Source organism: Sphaeramia orbicularis, chromosome 5 (genome assembly GCF_902148855.1).
Source record: "Sphaeramia orbicularis chromosome 5, fSphaOr1.1, whole genome shotgun sequence".
In the NCBI taxonomy this organism is placed as follows: Eukaryota; Metazoa; Chordata; class Actinopteri; order Kurtiformes; family Apogonidae; genus Sphaeramia; species Sphaeramia orbicularis.
The window spans coordinates 23981143-24002194 of NC_043961.1; the positions used below are offsets into that span (position 1 = coordinate 23981143).

Here is a 21052-nt window from a genome sequence, read left to right on the forward strand (position 1 = left end):
GTGTATGTGCATCCAAAGACCTGTGCCTCTGAACTTTAATAAAAGAGAAAAAAAAGAGGAAAAAGTCATCTTGGGAATCTTTTGAGTGAAGTCCAGTTGCCCAAACCTCCTCCAGACGTTTGCACCTTTTTCCAAGTTGGGGCAAACGGCAAAAAAAAAAATCAAACAAACCAGAACAACTTGACACAGACAGTTTGCACAATTACACACATATTGCACATTTATTTACATATACATTTTTTTCTTTCTAATAGTAGTTTAAATTTTTATGCTCATCTTTCTCTATTGTCATTCTTAAATGGTACTGTTTGTTTTCATTTCCTAGTTAAATTATTCTATTTCAATTTTTATATATTTTAAATTCTCTTTGTATTTAGTGTGGACAGCAAAGTAAGATTTTCATTGTACAGGAATCTTGAATCTGTAAACACTTGCCCTGGGGCATCTGTTCTGCTTTGTATTAAATACTTCCATCAGGATTCAGACACATTTTCTCAAGGAACAAAAAATATGCTTTCCATGACCCTTCAGAAACATTTTCTGAGTTATTCTCATGTTCACTTGAGATGCACAGAAAACTATGAATCTATACAAAGCTATTTCTAGCGATTATAATAATGTAGATCCAAAATTCTGTAAAAATGTTTTTAGGCAAATAACAGTGCTACTTAAACCCTCCATAATCTGAGGCAAAACTTTAAAGAGATTTTCTGGAAGAAAGTCTATTTTTCACATTTCAGTGTCCAAATCTGACAGTGTTACTCTTCTGTCGATTTCCTTTTCCCCCATGGATGCAATCTCATGACAAATTAAAAATGTATCAGCTACAAAATGTGTATGTACAGTTGATTTTTGCACAAGGTTAAGGAGAAATGCTGACTAAAAAATGAGGAATTTTGAAAACTATATTCTGTGCTTTTCCAAAATTTTCAAACAATTTTATTACTTTTTAAAGGCCTAGAAAATTTGAATTAGAATTCCATGACCACCAGGTTTTTCATGAATGTGGGAACCCTGTTGCAGTCACTTCACATCTCATTTGAGTTGATTTAATACATGAGACGTTACGTGCTGATGTGATTATTTAGACAAATATTCAGTAAGCAGGCTTGAATTTGTATAACCCTAATGTTTAAAGAGAAGTAACTTTTACATACAGATTCTTACTCCTAAAACTGTTTAGAAAACACAAAACCATCAGGCCAAATGAGCAAAACGGAGAATTGAAATGATATGATGTGGTGACAAAAGACACAAAAAAGATGGAAGAAAGTCAAAATAACAGGTAAATATGAACAAAGAATGAAGGCAGTAAAAGCAATATAAGAACATCATACCACAAAGTAAAAGTGACAGTAACATGAGGAATTCAAACTGTGTATATGTTATACACATTATACTCACTATGTCATCTTTGAGATTACAGCTGTCTTTCTCCTCCAGGTGTGGAACAATCTTGGTTTCAGGACCTTTGGAGAAAAAAAATCACAAATTAATATCTGGTAATAAGTAAAAACAGTAAATGAAACAAACTTAGTCAATGTATTCCTCATGCTGGCTTGTCTGTGTGTCTTCTGAAGCTTAAAATCTGTGTCCTTAATTGTCCATTGATTATTATTAAAAGGTTGAAATAGTTTTGAATTTTTTTTTTTGTCTGTATGTGTATAGAGCTTATATGTACATAAAGTTTCTTTTTTATTTATTTAACTTTGCTTTAATTATTTATTATACCATGTGTTTTCAATTTACTAGAAAGACAACAACTACTGGTAAAGAATTCCTTGCATGTGTTTACATATTTGATATTAGATGGTACTGATTCTAAAAAGATGATGTGAAACTTGCACTGCTGTCACAGACATGGGAAATATTTGGCCTCCAACACAATATATATATATATATATATATATATATATATATATATATTTAACTTTTTCATGTCCTGGGACAGGATTCTGCTGAGTCTGCTGATGCTCCATTTTTCTTTTTTATAATGTTGGACATATTTGTGTGGCCTTGCAGTCCTTGGGCAAAAAGGCTCAAAATTCGATCACAGGGGTGCAACAAGGTTATATATTATTTACCAGAATTTATTGTCCAAATTTTGTCCACAGATTTGTTTCAGACTTTTTCTGAGGTCTGAATTGTTTTCCAGAGAATGTGCAATTTATCAAATGAAAGGAAATTGCTTCAGATCTATATTTCCATGAGATCACTGTCACAGGGATGGTGTGTTATGGATTTTAACTGTCTTTTGGTGGTTTGTGCTGTCTGGTTTTGGACAATTAAAGTGTTTAATGTGGGTGCTCTTTATGACTGCTTTTTATCACCTTATTTATATAACTCCTGATACCTTTGTCAGTGCCAGCTAATGATTCATGTAACTTGAAAGATATAAAACGATAAACTACATAAAATATAAACATTTGGCTGCAAAACATACCGTCCATAACAGATATGTCTTCAACTGGCTGTTTATTCCCAGATGCCTTTTTGCATTCGGACTCTCCTCGCTCCTCCTGGCTCTCCGTTGTCGGGCCCATGATGCCAGTGGAGGCCAGTTTCTCCTCATCTGTGGCATGATGAACTCGCTGAGTGATCTCTGGGGTCTGGACCACCACTTCATCCTCCACCTAAACACACAGAACGAAGGGTTGAATTAAAGGGAAAAGAAAAAAAAGAGTTTATTCAAGGAGTACTTTGAGTGGGATATATATAGACAAAAAAAAAAGACAGTCTTTTCTGTGGCAGGTCCAAGGCTCTGGAACATTCTGCCCCAACAAATCACATGTGCACAGTCCTTTGAGCAATTTAAATCTCTCTTAGAGACGCACTTATTTGCATTGGCTTTTAATACAAGTGTGTGATTTTGATTTGTTTTATCTTCTGGTTGTGTTTCAGATACTATTTATCCTATTACTGTGTATCTGTTTTTATCAGTTTTACTATATTTTGTATTTATCCTTATTTTTACTAGTTTTAGCATATCTTGTATTTGTATCTACAGCATTTTGGGCACTTTGCTTTGTTTTAACTCATAAAGACCCAAACACCCACTGGTGACCAAAATCAGTTACTGATACAAAATGTTAAATACCTGTTCATCCCTTAATCCTATCAATACATGTAAGTAATTGGTGTAAAATGCAGTTTGTCATCTTTTCATGGTCATGAGATATGACTAATATGGACGGATGGAGGCTCCGTAGTGAACGTGGAAACACCGTCATCTTCTACAGCATTGATTCACCAGTAAAACCCATGGAGTTGGATCAATGACAGTGGATGGAGACACTTCGCTTATGTTCAGTTAATGATATATTTTCTGAAAAAGTCAGTTTTTCTTCACTTTTCTCTTTTTCTGATACAATAACCCTCAAGTTTAATCTGAGCTTTTATGAACATCTACATGATCAGTAAATTAAACATAGGGAAATAGGTGATTTTCACTGGAAAATGATAAATACAGAGCATAATATTACAATAAATGGTAATCACCTGAGAAAGTTTAAAAATAAAGAAAATTTAATTTGAGAACTACTACAAAAGTAGCACTAGGTCTTTGTGTTATATGAATAAACTTGACCTAGACCTTAAAAAAACATGAAAAAAGCTATAAAACATTCTATAAATGCCGTATAAAGGACCTAAAATAATGGTGTTTTTTTTCAGTTTATAAAGGTTTTCTTGTGATCTTTGTTGATTTTGTCTCATTGGGCTAAATTACAAAAACGGGTGCTTTTATTTTGAAGGTGCTTTTATTTTGCCGGCGGAAATGCGGTCGGAAGTACAAAGAGGTTTATAACAGTAAATATGAACAGGTGTTTCTTCCGGACGAGGGAAAAGTAATGCTTTGTTTACTTAGCACCTGGTTGAAAAAGGCACAAGGTTTGTCAGTGTTTATGTCATTGTGTGCAACACTGAGTCTCATTATAATGCGCTTTTCTTAGAAGTTTTCAGAGTTTGTATTGAGTAGGCCTGTGTGTGTGTGTAAGTTAGCTAAACTGTCATATTAGCCACGACACGAATTCTGTTGTCATTACTATTCTTTGGCTAAATCAAGATCGCTATTATGAGGAAATTCATGTTTAAGATGTAAGATTTGTTTTACAATAACTGCAGTAAATTTGAATGTGGGAGAAAGGTTTTAAAACTTAGTTTATATGTAATTTGCACATTTTATGTGGGATTTATATTATATTATTATAGCACTCTGTTGGAGATTGTCACTGACTGTTAAAACAGTTAAAAGGGGTTATTTCATAACTTTATTTGAAAAGTAAAATTAAGTTAGTTCTAGATTTCAGTTTCAATTTACAGTTCAATGTAGTCCATTGTGATTAAATGTTACTGAAATATTTTAAATCTCAAAGGGATAGAATGTTAAAATAATATCTTTGTTTTTTATTGTCTTCCTAGCTCCTACAGTGTGTTCAGAGCAAAGTTTAGGAGCTACCGTGTTATAAATAAAAACTTTCATGAACCATCAGTTGTAGAGTAAAGACCATCATTCATCCGGAGATGCTACATGCCTTAATTGTTGACACATTACCAATGTTTTCTATAAAAGTCATTTTAATTATTTTAAGAGTTTTCCTTAAGTGTTCAGGGATCCACTTTGATATCTACCAACTAAAAAGGGCTGAGTTGTATTGTGAAGAATCTATGACATGGTATTGGCGAGTACTTAATTCTCATCAGTCAGTGATATTATTCTATGGTCTGTTATTTCTGTTCAAAGAGTATAGAGGAATTTTTTGATGACAGCTTTCAATCCAATGTGGTATTATTCCATGATAAGGAACAATTAGTTTTTTTGTTTTTTTTTTACTGTCAATATAAGTTTGTTGACAGCAGCAAAGAGAATATATGCTTTTTGAGAACTACATGTGGTCCATAATGGCTGAAATGTTGTTGCAATGAAACAAACACTTAGCTTTCATCCTATATAATAAATAACAGGCTGTTGTTATGGGCAAAGTTCTGATCATAGACTTGGGAAACCAGTATTAAATTATATGTTGTCAAATAGATTTAAAAAAAAAAAAAAAAAATTGAGTAGTAGGATAATGTGCAGCAAACTGGTGCTAATATTGAGGATAGGCAGTAGTTAAGTAGATGCAATATCCCCTCATAATTTTCTGTTACTACTGATTATGTTAATATATCTATCAGGTACTTGTATGTTACTAGTTACTTGTGTATAGTTTTCACAGCAGAGTCGCAGTATTCATAATTTATCTATTACATTTTTTCTATTTTATTTGTATTATTCTTGTACAGTGCTTTAAGCACTTTCTAATGAAGACTAGATGATTTTTTTTTTTTTTTTTGGCTTTTTTTACTTGACTCCAAAAAGCCTTGCACAAGAATTCCTATGTGCTTGAAGCATTTGTTTGTGCACAAGTGATGAATATAAATCTTGAATGTTGAGTCTAGATAGGTAGTGCCTCTGCTGCTATGGATGGAAAAACTCTGCAAAAGACTCAGTACTTTCTGTGTTACTGCATTTTTCGTGCTGGTGAATGTAATTTTCTCCAGACAAGATTGGTGGTGCTTGACAAACTGTGAGGTATTAGAGCTATAAAGTGTCTGCTAATGGTGGAGGAGGTCATAATGTTGAGGGCACTGGGAGCAGTGAACTAATATCTGACCGCTCAGTGATTAGTCGCAGATCTGTCATTGGGCCAAAGCAGTACTGCAGAGACACTGCTGATGCTCTGTGTGTGTGAGTGTTTTGAAAGGTGAGCTCTAGGGTTCGACAGCTGCTGAATAATGGACATTGCAGTGTCACTGCAGTAAGGTGAAACATTTCGGCTGACACGACACTCCCGTACATAAACACAGACACACACAGATCAACATATTACATTACCTGATTGCACACGTCAAGAACCAGCGACTGGCTCTCGTCGTACTTTTGTACTTTACAGGAATTCCTACAAAAAAAGCACATGATGAGGAGACAAATTGTTAGAATATGTTAATCTAAAAATAAGTGATCATAACTGTCAAAATACAGACACTAAATACAGTTTTAGAATACAGGGCCACAAGCATTTCTAGATTTATCGCGGGCCCTGTGTCCAATGAGGTGCGGTGATATACATGTATAACCACACTGGTGCTTCTGAACTCTGCAGGGATCACAAGACTGAAAGACGAGACAAATTGGATTGCTGATGTTCAAGGTGATGGGGTGGCGGCACTAGGTGAGACTGAGGAAGACATTCATTTGCCTCACATGCACCTTTGACAATGAGCTCAGTAACAGGACATGCAGTGGTGGATGGGGAGTGAGCGTGCATGAGAAGAAAGCAAAAAGAGCATTGATTGTGAAAGTACTTACAACAGAAAACAGAGAAACTTGACTTGTTCTGATGTCCTGAGGCCAATAGAAGTGGACGAAAGCAGAAGTTGGGATTTTTTTTTTTTGTGTGTGTTTTTTTGTTTTGCAAAAAACAGACATGAAGAGAAAGGATGCAGATGTAAAGGGATACAGTGAGGGGAACAGGAGAGTTTAATATGGGAATGAAGAACAAGGAGGAGACACAGGAGAGCCAGTGAGTGACTAAAGGTGTTTAACTGTTAAATAGTTGAAAGTTTGAGCATAAACACAACAGCTGACAGCCCTGAAAAACTAAAGCTAGCCCTGCAAGCACTTTGAGCAGCCTATATATAACCTGTTTTGGAATCATATCAATGGTCAGTATGCAGTGTTAAGTGTTTGATGTGTGTTCAAAGCATTGTTTTTTATGCATTTGACCACTAGAGGATGTCAATAACAAGCAAAGGACAGAGAAGCAGGTTTAATCTAAACCTATTACTGACCTGAAAACTGAAATTACATTATCGGTGAGAATGTTACAAGCTCAAAACTGTAAACTTCAGGGCAAAGGAAGGAAAAATGGAAACATATGTATAGGCTGCAACTGCATTTTGGTTTACCCGTTCTGCTGTAGACTTACGTGATTGTCCTCTCTTTGCTTTTCTTGGGAATTTGCCTCACTTTCTTCTCCCCAGATGGAGGCCCTGCTTTCGGTTTACCTCCATCTTTTACTTTTTTGTCAGGCTGAGGCCCACTGCTGGATGAGTCCTCTGCACCCAGGGTTTTGGATGGTTTAAAAGGGTCGACAGAATCATCAAAATTATCTGGGTCAAAACTGTAGGAACCCTTAGGGAGCACTGGGGAGTTGTTCATCTTACTGTTGCTACCAAACGGATTAAAATTTGGGTCATCCCACTGACTTGGATCAAAGTTATTTGCTCCTGTTTTAGGAATAGGAACATCATCCAAGTTCAGTGATGCAGTCGAGTCTGAAACTGGCAAAGTAGTTTCTGGAACTGGTTCTGATAGTGGTTGAGAATCTGAGGCCACTGTGGGTTCTGGTGCAGGTTTGCTGGACACCTCTGACACTTTGGGCTTCTGTTTCTTAGCTGCACCTTTGCTGATTGTCTTTTTGCCTCCTAATTTCCTCGGAGGTGGTTTGCTAAGTGCCCCATTGTCCAGACCAAACTCCAAAACCACAGGTTTTGCTTCTGATAACTCATTTGTCTCTACCTCTGCTGGAGCTGCTGAACCGGCATCACAGACCGGCAATGAGCTGCCAAGTGGTTCAAGTCTCGGGAGGGAGCTTGTTCCACATGGAGGGGGAGAGTTCTGTATTTTAGATCCTCCACTGGTGAAGGGGTTAAAACTGTCATCCAGACTGTCGAGGTCAAAGTTATAGCTGGCTTTAGGAACAGGAATTTCTTGCGCCTCATCTACTTGTGGGTCCTCTTTAAATGATGTCTTAATGTTGATAGGTGGAGTCTTTGACTTGCTGGTTTTAGTCTTTTTAGGCATTTCTTTTTCACTTGGGAGTCCATTGCACTGCAGTTCTGAGTCAGCAAGAGGTTTCTCTGCAGGGTGATCTGGAGCTGGACCAGCTGCACATTCACTGCTTTGTGTTGAGTCCAGTTCTGGGGCTGGAGCTGCAGCTGGAGCTAGATCAGGTACAGGATCTTCCACCAGGACAGGGCATGAGCCTTGGGAAAGCTCAGAGGATGGAGCTGTGCTTTTTGCTATTTCAGGAGCTGGTGTTAGTGAAGGAGTAGACACAGGTACAGGTGCAGACACTTCTGAGACAACCTCTGTTTGCTCTGCATCAACTGTCTTAATATTAATTTCCAGTGGGCCACCCATGGGGGCCACAGGCTCATCCTGGCCCATGTCGTGTCTGAGAAAAATATCCGGATCCCCAGCAGGAACAGTTACTATCAGGTGCTCCTCAGGCTCCACCACTGAAGAAGCAATGGAAGAAAAAAACATAATTAGCATCCATATCAAACCCAACAAAAAGGAAACTAAATATTATTATTATTATTATTATTATTATTATTATTATTATTATTATGAATTGTAAGAATAAGAGTAGTTGGTCCAATCAGATGTAAACTCAGATGTTGCTGACGTCTGATTGGCTGCTTGAAAGCAGGTTACTAACCAGCCCAGTGTTCCAATTGCTGCTGTTTCCATGGTGACATGTTACTATGAGGGCCATGACATTTATACCAAAGACTGTGTTAAATGAAATGTGCTGCTGTGTATTTCGTGCTGTATGTTGTTGACAACGGGTACATCACCTGTTATGGTGTGATCATTACCTCCAGGGCCTGTTGACACAATGACATATTTCACTAAACCCGTCATACTCGCCATATTCATGTAATATTTTGTTGCTAGGAGACCAGCTCAGCCTGCGGTGTTTCTACCCTACAATGATTCACATCACTTTGTAACTCTTATGCCATTTTCATTGTGCTCATACAAACATGTCCTCGTCCAGAACTATAAGTACAGCCAATACCATGTTATGTTAAAGTATTACATCTTTATCCCCTCAGTGTGATGTATCTAGAGTTAAGGTCAGTTTATTATCAAATGCTGAGGTCTAATTTGATTAATGAAATCAACTAATTTGCATGTGTTCACCATATTGTTATACCATCCTTCATTTATTTTAACCTGAATAAGAAACACATCAATTTGTGTGTAAATGTTTTGTCAGTCAAACACACATGCACTCTACATGAGCACAATATAAGGAAAATATGTGTCATATAATAATCAATATTACAATGATAATATGTAATTTGTGTATTTGGCAAATAGAACTCAAATATACAAAGCATTTTATTGAAATAGTGGACCAAGGTATAAAATTAAAATATACTGACAAATGATGTGCAACAAGATGTCATTAAAAACCCTACTTAGCGGAAAACTGTGGAAATAATGATTAAAAACATATATATCTGTTTGTTTACCCAACTGATTTCACAGTTACATAATGTGAAAATGGTTCTGGTGATTAGATGATGACTCTGACAGGCCTTGACCATGAGATGTGTATTTTTCCATATGTTTGCAGAGTTTTTAGAGAGTATTCATGTATCCCCCTCAAAAACCACCATAATCATCCTGCTGTAAATGTAATCAGTTTGAGGTAAGTTTTTTTTTTTTTGGTTGAGACAAGTCTTCAGCCCCTTCAAAGTATTTATAAATCCTCATCATGTACACAGCGGTGGGGATGGACAGACAAACAGAGCCTTCAGTGTGTTTACATTCAAAGTAGTTTCTAGGGCCCATTTGACGGCTGTCTGCCAGGAACAGAGAGAGAGTCAAACTTCCTCCTCCACAGCTGCGTGAGAGGATGTTTGTGGTTCAAACTAAAGTCAACTCCCGTCTCACTCCCTCCACTTTTGGAAAATGTTGCTGGAGCTGTTGTACAGGATGGAGTATTGTCACCAAAAGTACAAACTGTCTCACATATACCATGCACAAAACATAAGCACATGCCTAAAAACCTTATTAAAATTCAGGCTGTGTGGTGGTGATCCCTGCCTGATAACCCGCTTTGTTCAGTGACTCCTGGCCCCTTGACCTCCATCACTAACCAATAGAAAACAAAGTAAACCAGGGCTTTTGTTGAACCTGTTGAATTCCAGAGCAAAGGCCATTCCCACACTCTCCTATAGGCTCCACCTCGTACTGATCCGAATGACAACGACAACGCTTCCGCCATCATCACCACACCCAAAAGCACTACATAAAAGCCCTACTCGGCGTGCATACCAGCTCACATACCAAGCATGCAACTCACATCATGCCTTCTTTGCTGCTACATAACAATGATCACCTACAGTCGCAGAAAAAAGTATTAGACCACCCTTGTTCAATTTCGTGTTCATTTTAATGCCTGGTACAACTAAAGGTACATTTGTTTGGATAAATATAATGACAACAACAAAAATAGCTCATAAAAATTTAATTTAAGTGCTGATATCATGGTTTTCTTGATAATAACCAAAATCACTTCAGTTCTTAAATAAATCGCTATGGCATTGTACTGCCAAAAACAGTGCTTTTAGGCATTCCAGGTTTTCTTTTCTGTCTGTTTTAGTCACATGATACACACAGGAGTTAGTACTTGATTGCATAACCATTGTTTTGGATGACTTGATGGTCTAATAATTTTTTCCTGTATAATAAAACACTGTTTAATCTATGAATATTTGTACAGTAATCCTTCAAGTAACTACATGTCTTCTTTTAAAAATGAATGTTTTGGGGTATTTTTTGGAGATTTTATTTTTATTAGTAGCTAGGACAGATGGAATTAAATGCATTAAAGCGTACTGTGACTGTAAATCAAACCAGGTACTTTGCAGCCCACACTTTTCACCCTTAACGACTTGACTACTGGGCCAACCTGCAGGTAATGCACATTCCTGAATCTGTCAGACTGCATATGTATCCAATTACTCTGGCATGGTGAACTCGATAGGCCTACAACACGACTCAGACATAGTGGAATTTTTACCTCCACATAGACTATTTAGCCTTATTGTTTCAGTGTGTTTTTATTGTTTTAGAAAGTGAAGATTAATGGCTGTTGACTATGCACACACACACACGCTTGCACACACATTCAGAGGAACATCAAAAGGCTCCTGTTTCCATGGCAACGTCATGGGGGCCACTCCGTCCATGTGCTGTGATATCGACAGTATGTTAGCTGCCTCTCCTCTCCTTGTCTTTTCTTTCTCTCTCTTTCTGTGATTTGATGAACAGTGCCCTCACCTGTTTTGTCTACATCTGAGTTGTTGTTCTCCAGCTCTCCTGGGATGGGTGGAGGGGCGTGGACCGGAGTTGCTGCTTCAGGAGTGTCAAAATGACCGTCTGAGTCAGAGCTGTGGAAGCCAGAAGGAGACACCGACATAATAAACTTTACAAACATTCACAGAAGAAGAAAGAGAAATGATTATCACCCAGGAGAAGCAATCATAACAAAAGAAGAGAATAACAACACTATTGACGCCCAGTATGGAATGTATTATTTCCCCAGGACATGCATGGTATACAAACAGGACATTTATACCTACATGAAGCACTTTAATGTCCCAAATACATTCATATACCTGATTAACAAGCACCAATGGAAATTTTTTTTGGACAACCAAATCAACTTACAAGGTTTGTAAGTTAACCCGTTACTCATTCCATAAAAAAGGCCTTTTCAACTGACCTACTACCCTATAAACATATTATTCAAACCATGGGTGTCAACCTTGTTTTAGTTCAGGGCCACATTCAGCCTAATTTGACCTGAAACAAGCCAGACCAGTAAAATAATAGTATAATAACCTATAAATTTTGACAACTCCAAAATTTTTCTTTATTTTTGTGCAAAAAAAGATACAGTATATTATGAAAATGCTTAAATCTACAAACTATCCTTGCACACAAAATGTGAATAAGCTGAACAACCATGAACAACCTGAAATTTTGTAAGAAAAATAAGTGAATTTTAACAATATTATGCCTCGATTTATCATTTGTAGATTGCAGTGGATCTAAAAAGACACAAAACCTTTAGAAACAGGCATCTGGAACTTTATATTCTTCTGTGTAGTTTTTGAAACAACAACAGTGTTAGAACAGACTCTGGTACTAATCCACCTGGAGAAGAGACAAACTACTTAATTTTAACCAATGGTACTTTTTGGTATTGGAAGAAGTTGATTGGTGGTAGAAGAGTTAAATTAAGGCTGAACAAACACACACTTGCAATTTTCTAATAGACTGCAGCGTTTTATTACCTGTATAAAATCTGCATCTGTTCTTTCTTCTTCTATTATAAGGCCTCTCATGGACAAATGCATGTATGTTGTTCCAATACTGGTGTTATGTCCACGTCAAATAAATAAATAAATAAATAAAATAATACCACTGATAAATAATAATAGGTTTCTGTACTGACTTTGATGGAAAATACCAGCTCAAAAGATAAACATCTTGATTTCTTTTCTGTTACTTTTGATGCATTTACTGACATTTACAACTAGTTTGAGGTTGATGTTCAGCGATTCAGATTTTTTAAAATGTAGGTGTTTATTACTGTTTATTACTTGACATCTGCGACATAGTTGCTGTTGTGAGGTTAGAGTGTACTGTATGTCACCCTGTTCTCTCCTCTATCCTGATGAGATATAAAGTCTCCAGACCAAGGTCAACAGATAGATATTTCAACCCAGATTATCTCCTTTTGTCTCCTTTTAGAAATTGACGCGTTATCAGAATAAAAGTATATTGACAGTACTCAACCAGTTTATGAAAGAAACACACACTCCATCCCTGAATTTGGATCAATGGCAGATTAATAGTTAATAGTATCACATTAGTGGAGTAATATTGTTTTAGTCGCACTGCAAGTGAGTTTTGGAGATCAGGAATTTCTTAATGAATTTCCCATTGAGGATCAATAAAGTTCATCTGTATCTGGGAAGTGCATTCATAAATGGAATCATCAGTGTTCTGTATTGAGCAATGTCTGTTCTCATGAGCTCAATCCAATAATCTTTCAACACTTGCTCAGAAAAATGTCTACAATTTACTATGACTCAGATGTTCAAGTCAACAGTCATTCACTTTTTAATTAATACTGATGGTTAATTTTAGATTTAATTGATGCAGAGATGCTTTTCCCTGTTCCAAAAAATGATATCACCCTTTGAATATGTGTTGACGGTTGACTGCCAGACTTCATGTTTGAGTAAGGTGAGAAAGTAAAACATGGTGCAGATAAAGTGAAAGATAGAGAGGAGATAAAGAGGAAATAGTGTGGCCTAGTGCTTCCTGTAACGGTTATGAAACTGCATCGTACAAGTTTAAACACTACATATAGTATATTATGTATTTCTCTTGAAAGTTGCAACATTATACAGTCAGTTGGAGGATTAGTCATATGGAAACTTTCTTTAGTTATGACTCGAGTGTAAATGGATCTACGGGAAATCACTTCTGCTCCTACATCTGACATTAACAGAACTCTAACTGGAACAAAAAGAAGCTTCAAACCTTCTGAGATGACTATTACTACTGATACCCTTTTAGAAAACCATACAAAACAGCACAAAAGCACAGCTGTGGGTCTCTGTGCCTACTTAGGGTATCAGTATTAACAAAGCTCACAAGGAAAAAGGCCAGAAAAAGACCCCAATGCTTCAACTATGAGCCATGTTTTGTTTTCAGGTATTGCATTGTTAAACAGTGACTGTAGTACCAGTTTGTTTTTTCAGTAAAACCACAGAAATGAGGATGTGATGAGCCAGTGAGTCTCCTCCTTTGCACATCGAAGCACTGTCACAACCCAAACCAGTAACGCCTCAAATGTGTCAATGCTGCAGAACATCACACATTCCTTATTTCTATATTTATGTCAGCTTGATTTCATGTAACCTCTACAGTATGTGAGCTTCTAAACCTGACAGGTGGAAAGTGTTGCACCTTCATGGACACACATGTGAAATGCAGCCTCCTCCCCCCGGTTCCCACAGCATTAATCTGTGAGCCGTCAACGGGTTTCCAGCAGAACACTTGCCTGCAGTCTTGAGATCTCTCCTCCTCCTCCTCTCTTCTTTCTCCATGTTGATCCCTCTCCTCACTTGCCTCCTGCCCCTCTTCGCCCTCCTCTCCCTCTCCCCCTCTCACTGCTGTCCATGTCCATTTGGCCCAGGACACAGGTGACAGCCAAGACATCCCTCCTTGCTCTTCAGGGTTCCTCTACTCTGTGTAGAATCTCTGTTGTGCTCCCCACAGTTGGGCTGATCCTTTTCTTCTTCAGATTTCTTCACTCACATCTTCTCCACTCTTCTCTCTTCACATTAACTCCCAGTTCCCATCAAAGGGAGCAGATATACCGCTTTAAACTCTCTTTTTGGTCCACTTTCAATCATAAGATCCAAATATCTTCAGCTGCTCTGTCTATTTTCTCTTTTTTTTCCAGTCACTCTCAATCTCCCTCTGTCTCTGTGGCTGAATACCACAGCTCTGATCAGCTGGTTTCCAAAATGCTCTCCTCTTCTAAACCCCCTCCTACCTCTCCCCTCCATCTCAGACCAATCCACCCACAAAAAATTCAGAGGGGGAGGCAGGAAGTTCAAGGCTGAAAATGACTGCGGCTTTCCTTCCCTCTGCTGATGTAGCTCCCCTGTGGCAACACAGTGGTACACGCCTGTCAGGCTTCTCCTCTGCTCTGAGGCAAAAGGAGGGAGTCAGAAAACAAACACAGGAGGAGGTGGAGGAGGAGCTCAACTGTTGGGGCTCCACGTTTTATAGCCCAGAGAGACCTTAGGAATGTGGGACTGGATCTTAAAGCTCTCTTTGCTCCCCCAGGCTGTGAACAGTTAACTGTTTCTCACATCCAACAGCAGGCAGGCATGCATGACCAGGGGAACCGGTTCTGTTGGACAGCCCCGGGTCATCTACCTGTCTGGAGACATGTGGTTCATTTTGTCTAAGGCAAAAGTTCAGAGCACTGACCCGACAGGAAACCATAGACTCATAAAGTGAATAAAAACAGCAGCGTCTGACGCAGGTAGAAATTCTGTCAGGATGTATCATGATATTTCTATGCATTTACCAGCCTTTTTCACATACAAAAAAGAAAACCAGGGACTCAGACACTGAAAAAACAGCATTGAACACAGGTGGAAAACAACTGGCACAGAGGAAATTCTATCTATCAGGATGTATCATTATTTTTCTGTGCAATTACCAGCCTTTAAATAAACTATAAACTCATAAACTGAAAATAAAAAAACAAAAAAAAAACAAAAAGAAAGCAGAAACTGACACAAGGTAGAAATCAACTGCCATAAAGAAAATTCTTGGTATCAGAAAGTAAAGAGCCTACCAAACATGTAGCATGTAGTATGATATTTCTATGCACTCAGCATTTATAAGGTACAAGATCAGTTTGATATCCAAGTTTCCAAAGTAAAGAGATTTATATCAGCTTTAAAGAAGCTTCTGTTGGTGTGTTTATCGGGACAGAAAATCTTAATTATGGCAAAATATACCAATACAAAATGTCTCTAAAAAGAGGAACAGCACATTTAAGCAGAAGTCAACAAAAAAGGATTTACTGAACACAGAGAAAATGCCTACAGATGGTTAACATGACCCAGAGTTTGGCAGCGTTTCCAAGTAAAAGTGTCATTTGGGGCCAAACTTTGCCCCATAATGTGAACATTCATCCTGTGTTTATTGCTTTTTTATACTGTAGTGCATAAGGAGCTGGTTTTCCTGTGCAGTAGCTACACTCCTCCCAAATTCCCATCCAAGAGCCACAGAGACACACATGCCTCCGTCAGGCTCAGAGTTTCCACATATAAGCAGAAAGGGTGGAGTTTGTCCCCTGGTCTACTTATTTACTGTCTGGGTCTGGTTTGAGGGTGAGGGGGAGACCAGTGAAAGCATCGGTCATCTGAGAGTACTCATTAGAACATTACAACGAGACTGTCACTGCAAGGCAACCATCTGGCTTTTATTCCCTGGAGTTACACTTAACATTGATGATTCTGGTCAATCCTGGCTCATCACTTACAGTAAGTGATAACTGGTTTCCAGATAAAGCTTGGGGACACAAGAGGCTTTTAGAGTGTCCCAGTACCAGCACAGTGGAATCACTATAAGGACACATAGTACCCAGGGGAAAGTAGGTTACATAACAGAGGATTCCTAATATTTCCACCAAATAGAGACAATAGAAACCAGCCTAAAACACTGAAGTGAGCTCCAGAGAGGCTCAAGCTTGCAGACTGGTGTTTTTGTAGTCTAAAAATGGCATCAATAAACATCAGAGAGTAGCATGGGGCAACTGTGTGTGTGCGTGCCTGCAGATAAAAGACCACCCCATTCTCTGTACCACCAAAGCTCCTGCCAAGGAGTCTGACGGTCTATCGAAATCCAAACAAAACCCAAAAGCACTCAGATTTCAGTGGGAGGAACCCAAAAGGCATTTAAGAAAACAGCAAGTCTTCAGATGCACTGTACACTAAAACCACACCTCATACATATACACACATGACATTTACAGCTCCAACACACTGTTTAAACAGACTCTGTTTTAGTTTTAGAGGACAATAGTTGAGTTACATCATTACATAACAGCCTTTCCACTGAGGCCTGAAATAAGTACAGACACACAGAGAGATGACTTGGCCTTGGAGAGTCATCAGCACATAAAGTGAATGCATCAGATATTCCCGGAAATTAATGAATGTAAAAAAAAACAAAAAAAAAACAAAAAAACAAACAAACAAAAAAAAAAAAAAAAAAAAAAAAAGAGGGGTTAGGAAGGGCACAGGCCAAGGAAGTGAGTCAATATGTGACCAGCAGAACAGTTGTGTATATTTGAGGAACAGAGCAGAGACAGGAAGGACATGTTCAACAACAGCCACTGACAGAGATGATGTGTGTAACATTAGCCTGTGTTATAACACCACTGCATCATACATTTTACATCTAATTTAGCCTTAACAAAGCAATGCAGCAGCATCTTAAGGTGAACACTCAAATCTAACATCATAAGCCATTATTAGCTGTCAACTTCCAGAAAAGTTGGTTTTGTGTTTGGAGTTTTTACCACATCCTGGCAGAGGTGTGAGTTGCTTTTCAGTCTAAACCTTCATCTGCATGTGTCTGTCTATAGAAGAGCAGAATCAATGGGTTGTGGGGACATCTGCTGGTCAAACAATGTAGTAAAGTACATGGTACAACTGCTAAAAATGTTAATATTGTGATTACAGCAAAGGGTAGAAAATCTGAGGTTCAGTAGAAGTATGAAATTCCAAAATTAAAGATACAATTAATAATTATGTCAAAATTGTACTTAAAGTTGTGCATTTAATACTTGATCCATGAGTTATTTTTACACAGACCTAAAATTAGGATACTGTATCTATTACATGACATATGAAAGAACTTTTGGAATAGTAAACATGCATATATCAGCGCAGAAATAAATTGACAATTATATCAAAATCATACTTAACATGTTGTGTCTTTAAAACTTGATTCATGCGTAAATAGCAGGGATCCTTTTTTATTTATTTATTTTTTACACACACCTAAAATTAAGATACTGCATCTATTACTTGACACATGAAAGAACTTTTAGAATAAGAAACATGCATATGTCAGCTCAGAAATAAATAACAGTTTAATATTTAACATTTGATCAACTCTAGATCTGTGTACAGCCATTGATTCCATGTATAAAATAATGACACTGATCACAAGACCAGCCTTAAGGTCCAGGTATTAGCACCAAAGACAACTTCGGATGAACATCAAAACGTATTAAATTATGTCCTAATAGGCTGTAAATAAAACAGCACTTCCTTTATATAAACATTTTTGTAAGAAACGTTTCCTTATAGTTATGTACATAGGTGTAGATATTAGCGAAGAGCAATTTAATTAGTCCTCCTTAATATTTAGAACATGTACATTCATCCTGTCCTTATACATGAATAGATATTTCCACCATAAATTAACACAGAAATTACATAGTTTGGCAAGTCACAGTAAATATGTCAAGTATTGGACACTCAAAATGTCTAATAATCAGTCCCGCCAGGATTTCATGGGATTTTTTTTTTTTATTGTTGCACCCTAAAATGCCTGATTTTGCGGCAGCTTTTCAAAAAATTGTGGTGAAAGTTGCGATGATTTGAGGCTTCTTTTATTAAAGTCAAAGGAACAGTCTATTTTGAGTTTTTAGCCTTAAAAAGTACCAGGAAGCAATGATTTTAAACAAAACAAGCTTTTTTGCATTCATTCATTCATTTATTTGTTTTGAGCAGCCAATGAGAGCGGAGCATCACAGAACACCAGCCAATGAAAGCGGAGCATCACAGAACACCAGCCAATGAGAGCAGAGCATCACAGAACACCAGCCAATGAGAGCAGAGCATCACAGAACACCACCCAATGAGAGCAGAACGTCAAGGAACGCCAGCCAGTGAGAGCGCAGCGTCATGGAACGTCAGCCAATGAGAGCACAGCGTCACGTAACGCCAGCCAATCAGAGCGCAGCGTCACAAAACGCCAGCCAATCAGAGCGGAGCGTCACAGAATGCCAGCCAATTGGAGCGCGGCATCACAGAACGCCAGCCAATGAGAGCACAGCGTCACAGAACATCAGTCAATGAGAGCGCAGAGTCACAGAACGTCAGCCAGTGAGAGCGCAGCGTCAGGGAACACCAGCCAATCACAGCTGAGCATCACAGAACGTCAGCCAATGAGAGCGCAGCATCACGGAACACCAGCCAGTCAGAGCGGAGCATCACACATCAGCCAATAAGAGCGTAGCATCACAAAACGCCAGCCAATCAGAGCGGAGTGTCACAAAACGCCAGCCAATCAGAGCGCAGCATCACGGAACGCCAGCCAATCAGAGCGCAGCGTGACAAAACGCCAGCCAATCAGAGCGGAGCGTCACGGAATGTTAGCCAATCAGAGTGGAGCGTCACAAAACGCCAGTCAATCAGAGCACAGCGTCACGGAACGCCAGCCAATCAGAGTGCAGCGTCGCAAAACGCCAGCCAATCAGAGCGGAGCGTCACAAAACACCAGCCAATCAGAGCGGAGCGTCACGGAACGCCAGCCAATCAGAGCGCAGCGTCACGGAACGCCAGCCAATCAGAGCGCAGCGTCACAAAACGCCAGCCAATGAGAGCGCAGCGTCACGGAACGTCAGCCAATGACAGCGCAGCGTTACGGAACGTCAGCCAATCAGAGGGCAACGTCACAAAACGCCAGCCAATCAGAGCGGAGCGTCACAAAACGCCAGCCAGTCAGAGCGCAGCGTCACGGAACGCCAGCCAATGACAGTGCAGCGTCACGGAACGCCAGCCAATCAGAGCAGAGCGTCACAAAACGCCACCCAATCAGAGCGCAGTGTCACAGAATGCCAGCCAATCAGAGCGCAGCGTCACAAGACGCCAGCCAATCAGAGCGCAGCGTCACAAAACGCCAGCCAATCAGAGCGGAGCGTCACGGAATGCCAGCCAATGAGAGCTTAGTGTCACGGAACGCCAGCCAATCAGAGCGCAGCGTCACAGAATGCCAGCCAATCAGAGCGCAGCATCACGGAACGCCAGCCAATGAGAGCGCAGCGTCACAAAACGCCAGCCAATGAGAGCGCAGCGTCACAAGACGCCAGCCAATCAGAGCGCAGCGTCACAAAACGCCAGCCAATCAGAGCGCAGCGTCACGGAACGCCAGCCAATGAGAGCGCAGCGTCACAAAACGCCAGCCAATGAGAGCGCAGTGTCACGGAACGTCAGCCAATCAGAGCGGAGCGTCACAAAACGCCAGCCAATGAGAGCGCAGCGTCACAAAACGCCAGCCAATGAGAGCGCAGCGTCACGGAACGTCAGCCAATCAGAGCGGAGCGTCACAAACGCCAGCCAGTCAGAGCGCAGTGTCACGGAACGCCAGCCAATCAGAGCGCAGCATCACAAAACGCCAGCCAATCAGAGCGGAGCGTCACAAAACGCCAGCCAATCAGAGCGCAGCGTCACGGAACGCCAGCCAATCAGAGCGGAGCGTCACAGAACGCCAGCCAATGAGAGCGCAGCGTCACGGAACGCCAGCCAATGAGACCGCAGCGTCACAAAACGCCAGCCAATGAGAGCGCAGCGTCACGGAACGCCAGCCAATAAGAGCGCAGCGTCACAAAACGCCAGCCAATGAGAGCGCAGCGTCACAGAACGCCAGCCAATGAGAGCGCAGCGTCACGGAACGTCAGCCAATGAGAGCGCAACGTCACGGAACGTCAGCCAATCAGAGCGGAGCGTCACAAAACGCCAGCTAATGAGAGCGCAGCGTCACAAAACGCCAGCCAATCAGAGCGGAGCGTCACAGAACGCCAGCCAATGAGAGTGCAGTGTCACGAAACGCCAGCTAATGAGAGCGGAGCGTCACAGAACGCCAGCCAATCAGAGTGGAGCATCACAGAATGTCAGCCAATGAGAGCGCAGCGTCACAGAACGCCAGCCAATAAGAGCTTAGCATCACAGAACGCCAGCCAATGAGAGTGCAGTGTCACGAAACACCAGCTAATGAGGGCGGAGCGTCACGGAACGCCAGCCAATCAGAGTGGAGCGTCACAAAACGCCAGCCAATGAGAGCGCAGCGTCACGGAACGCCAGCCAATCAGAGCGGAGCGTCACAAAACGCCAGCCAATCAGAGCGGAGCGTCACAAAACGCCAGCCAATGAGAGCGCAGCGTCACAAAACGCCAGCCAATCAGAGCGCAGCGTCACGGAACGCCAGCCAATGAGAGCGCAGCGTCACAAAACGCCAGCCAATGAGAGCGCAGTGTCACGGAACGTCAGCCAATCAGAGCGGAGCGTCACAAAACGCCAGCCAATGAGAGCGCAGCGTCACAAAACGCCAGCCAATGAGAGCGCAGCGTCACGGAACGTCAGCCAATCAGAGCGGAGCGTCACAAAACGCCAGCCAGTCAGAGCGCAGTGTCACGGAACGCCAGCCAATCAGAGCGCAGCATCACAAAACGCCAGCCAATCAGAGCGGAGCGTCACAAAACGCCAGCCAATCAGAGCGCAGCATCACGGAACGCCAGCCAATCAGAGCGGAGCGTCACAGAACGCCAGCCAATCAGAGCGCAGCGTCACGGAACGCCAGCCAATGAGA

General features: G+C 40.3%; 1 protein-coding gene across 3 annotated transcripts in view; it reads right to left on the bottom strand.

Annotated features, from left to right (window-relative positions):
- Positions 1-21052, bottom strand: part of LOC115419018 (transforming acidic coiled-coil-containing protein 1-like) — a 37385-nt gene that overhangs the window by 5866 nt on the left and 10467 nt on the right. The window contains exons 1-7 of one of the 3 annotated variants that reach the window (XM_030133617.1): positions 13926-14545; positions 11126-11235; positions 6969-8283; positions 6350-6385; positions 5876-5939; positions 2444-2633; positions 1405-1469 (exon numbers count right to left, since the gene is read on the bottom strand). In XM_030133617.1, the coding sequence (XP_029989477.1) occupies positions 1405-1469; positions 2444-2633; positions 5876-5939; positions 6350-6385; positions 6969-8283; positions 11126-11235; positions 13926-14083 (1938 nt within the window). In that variant the 5' untranslated portion in view covers positions 14084-14545. Of the gene's footprint in view, positions 1-1404; positions 1470-2443; positions 2634-5875; positions 5940-6349; positions 6386-6968; positions 8284-11125; positions 11236-13925; positions 14546-21052 lie in introns of those variants that run through there. The other 2 variants (XM_030133620.1, XM_030133618.1) reach the window with 2 other exon arrangements.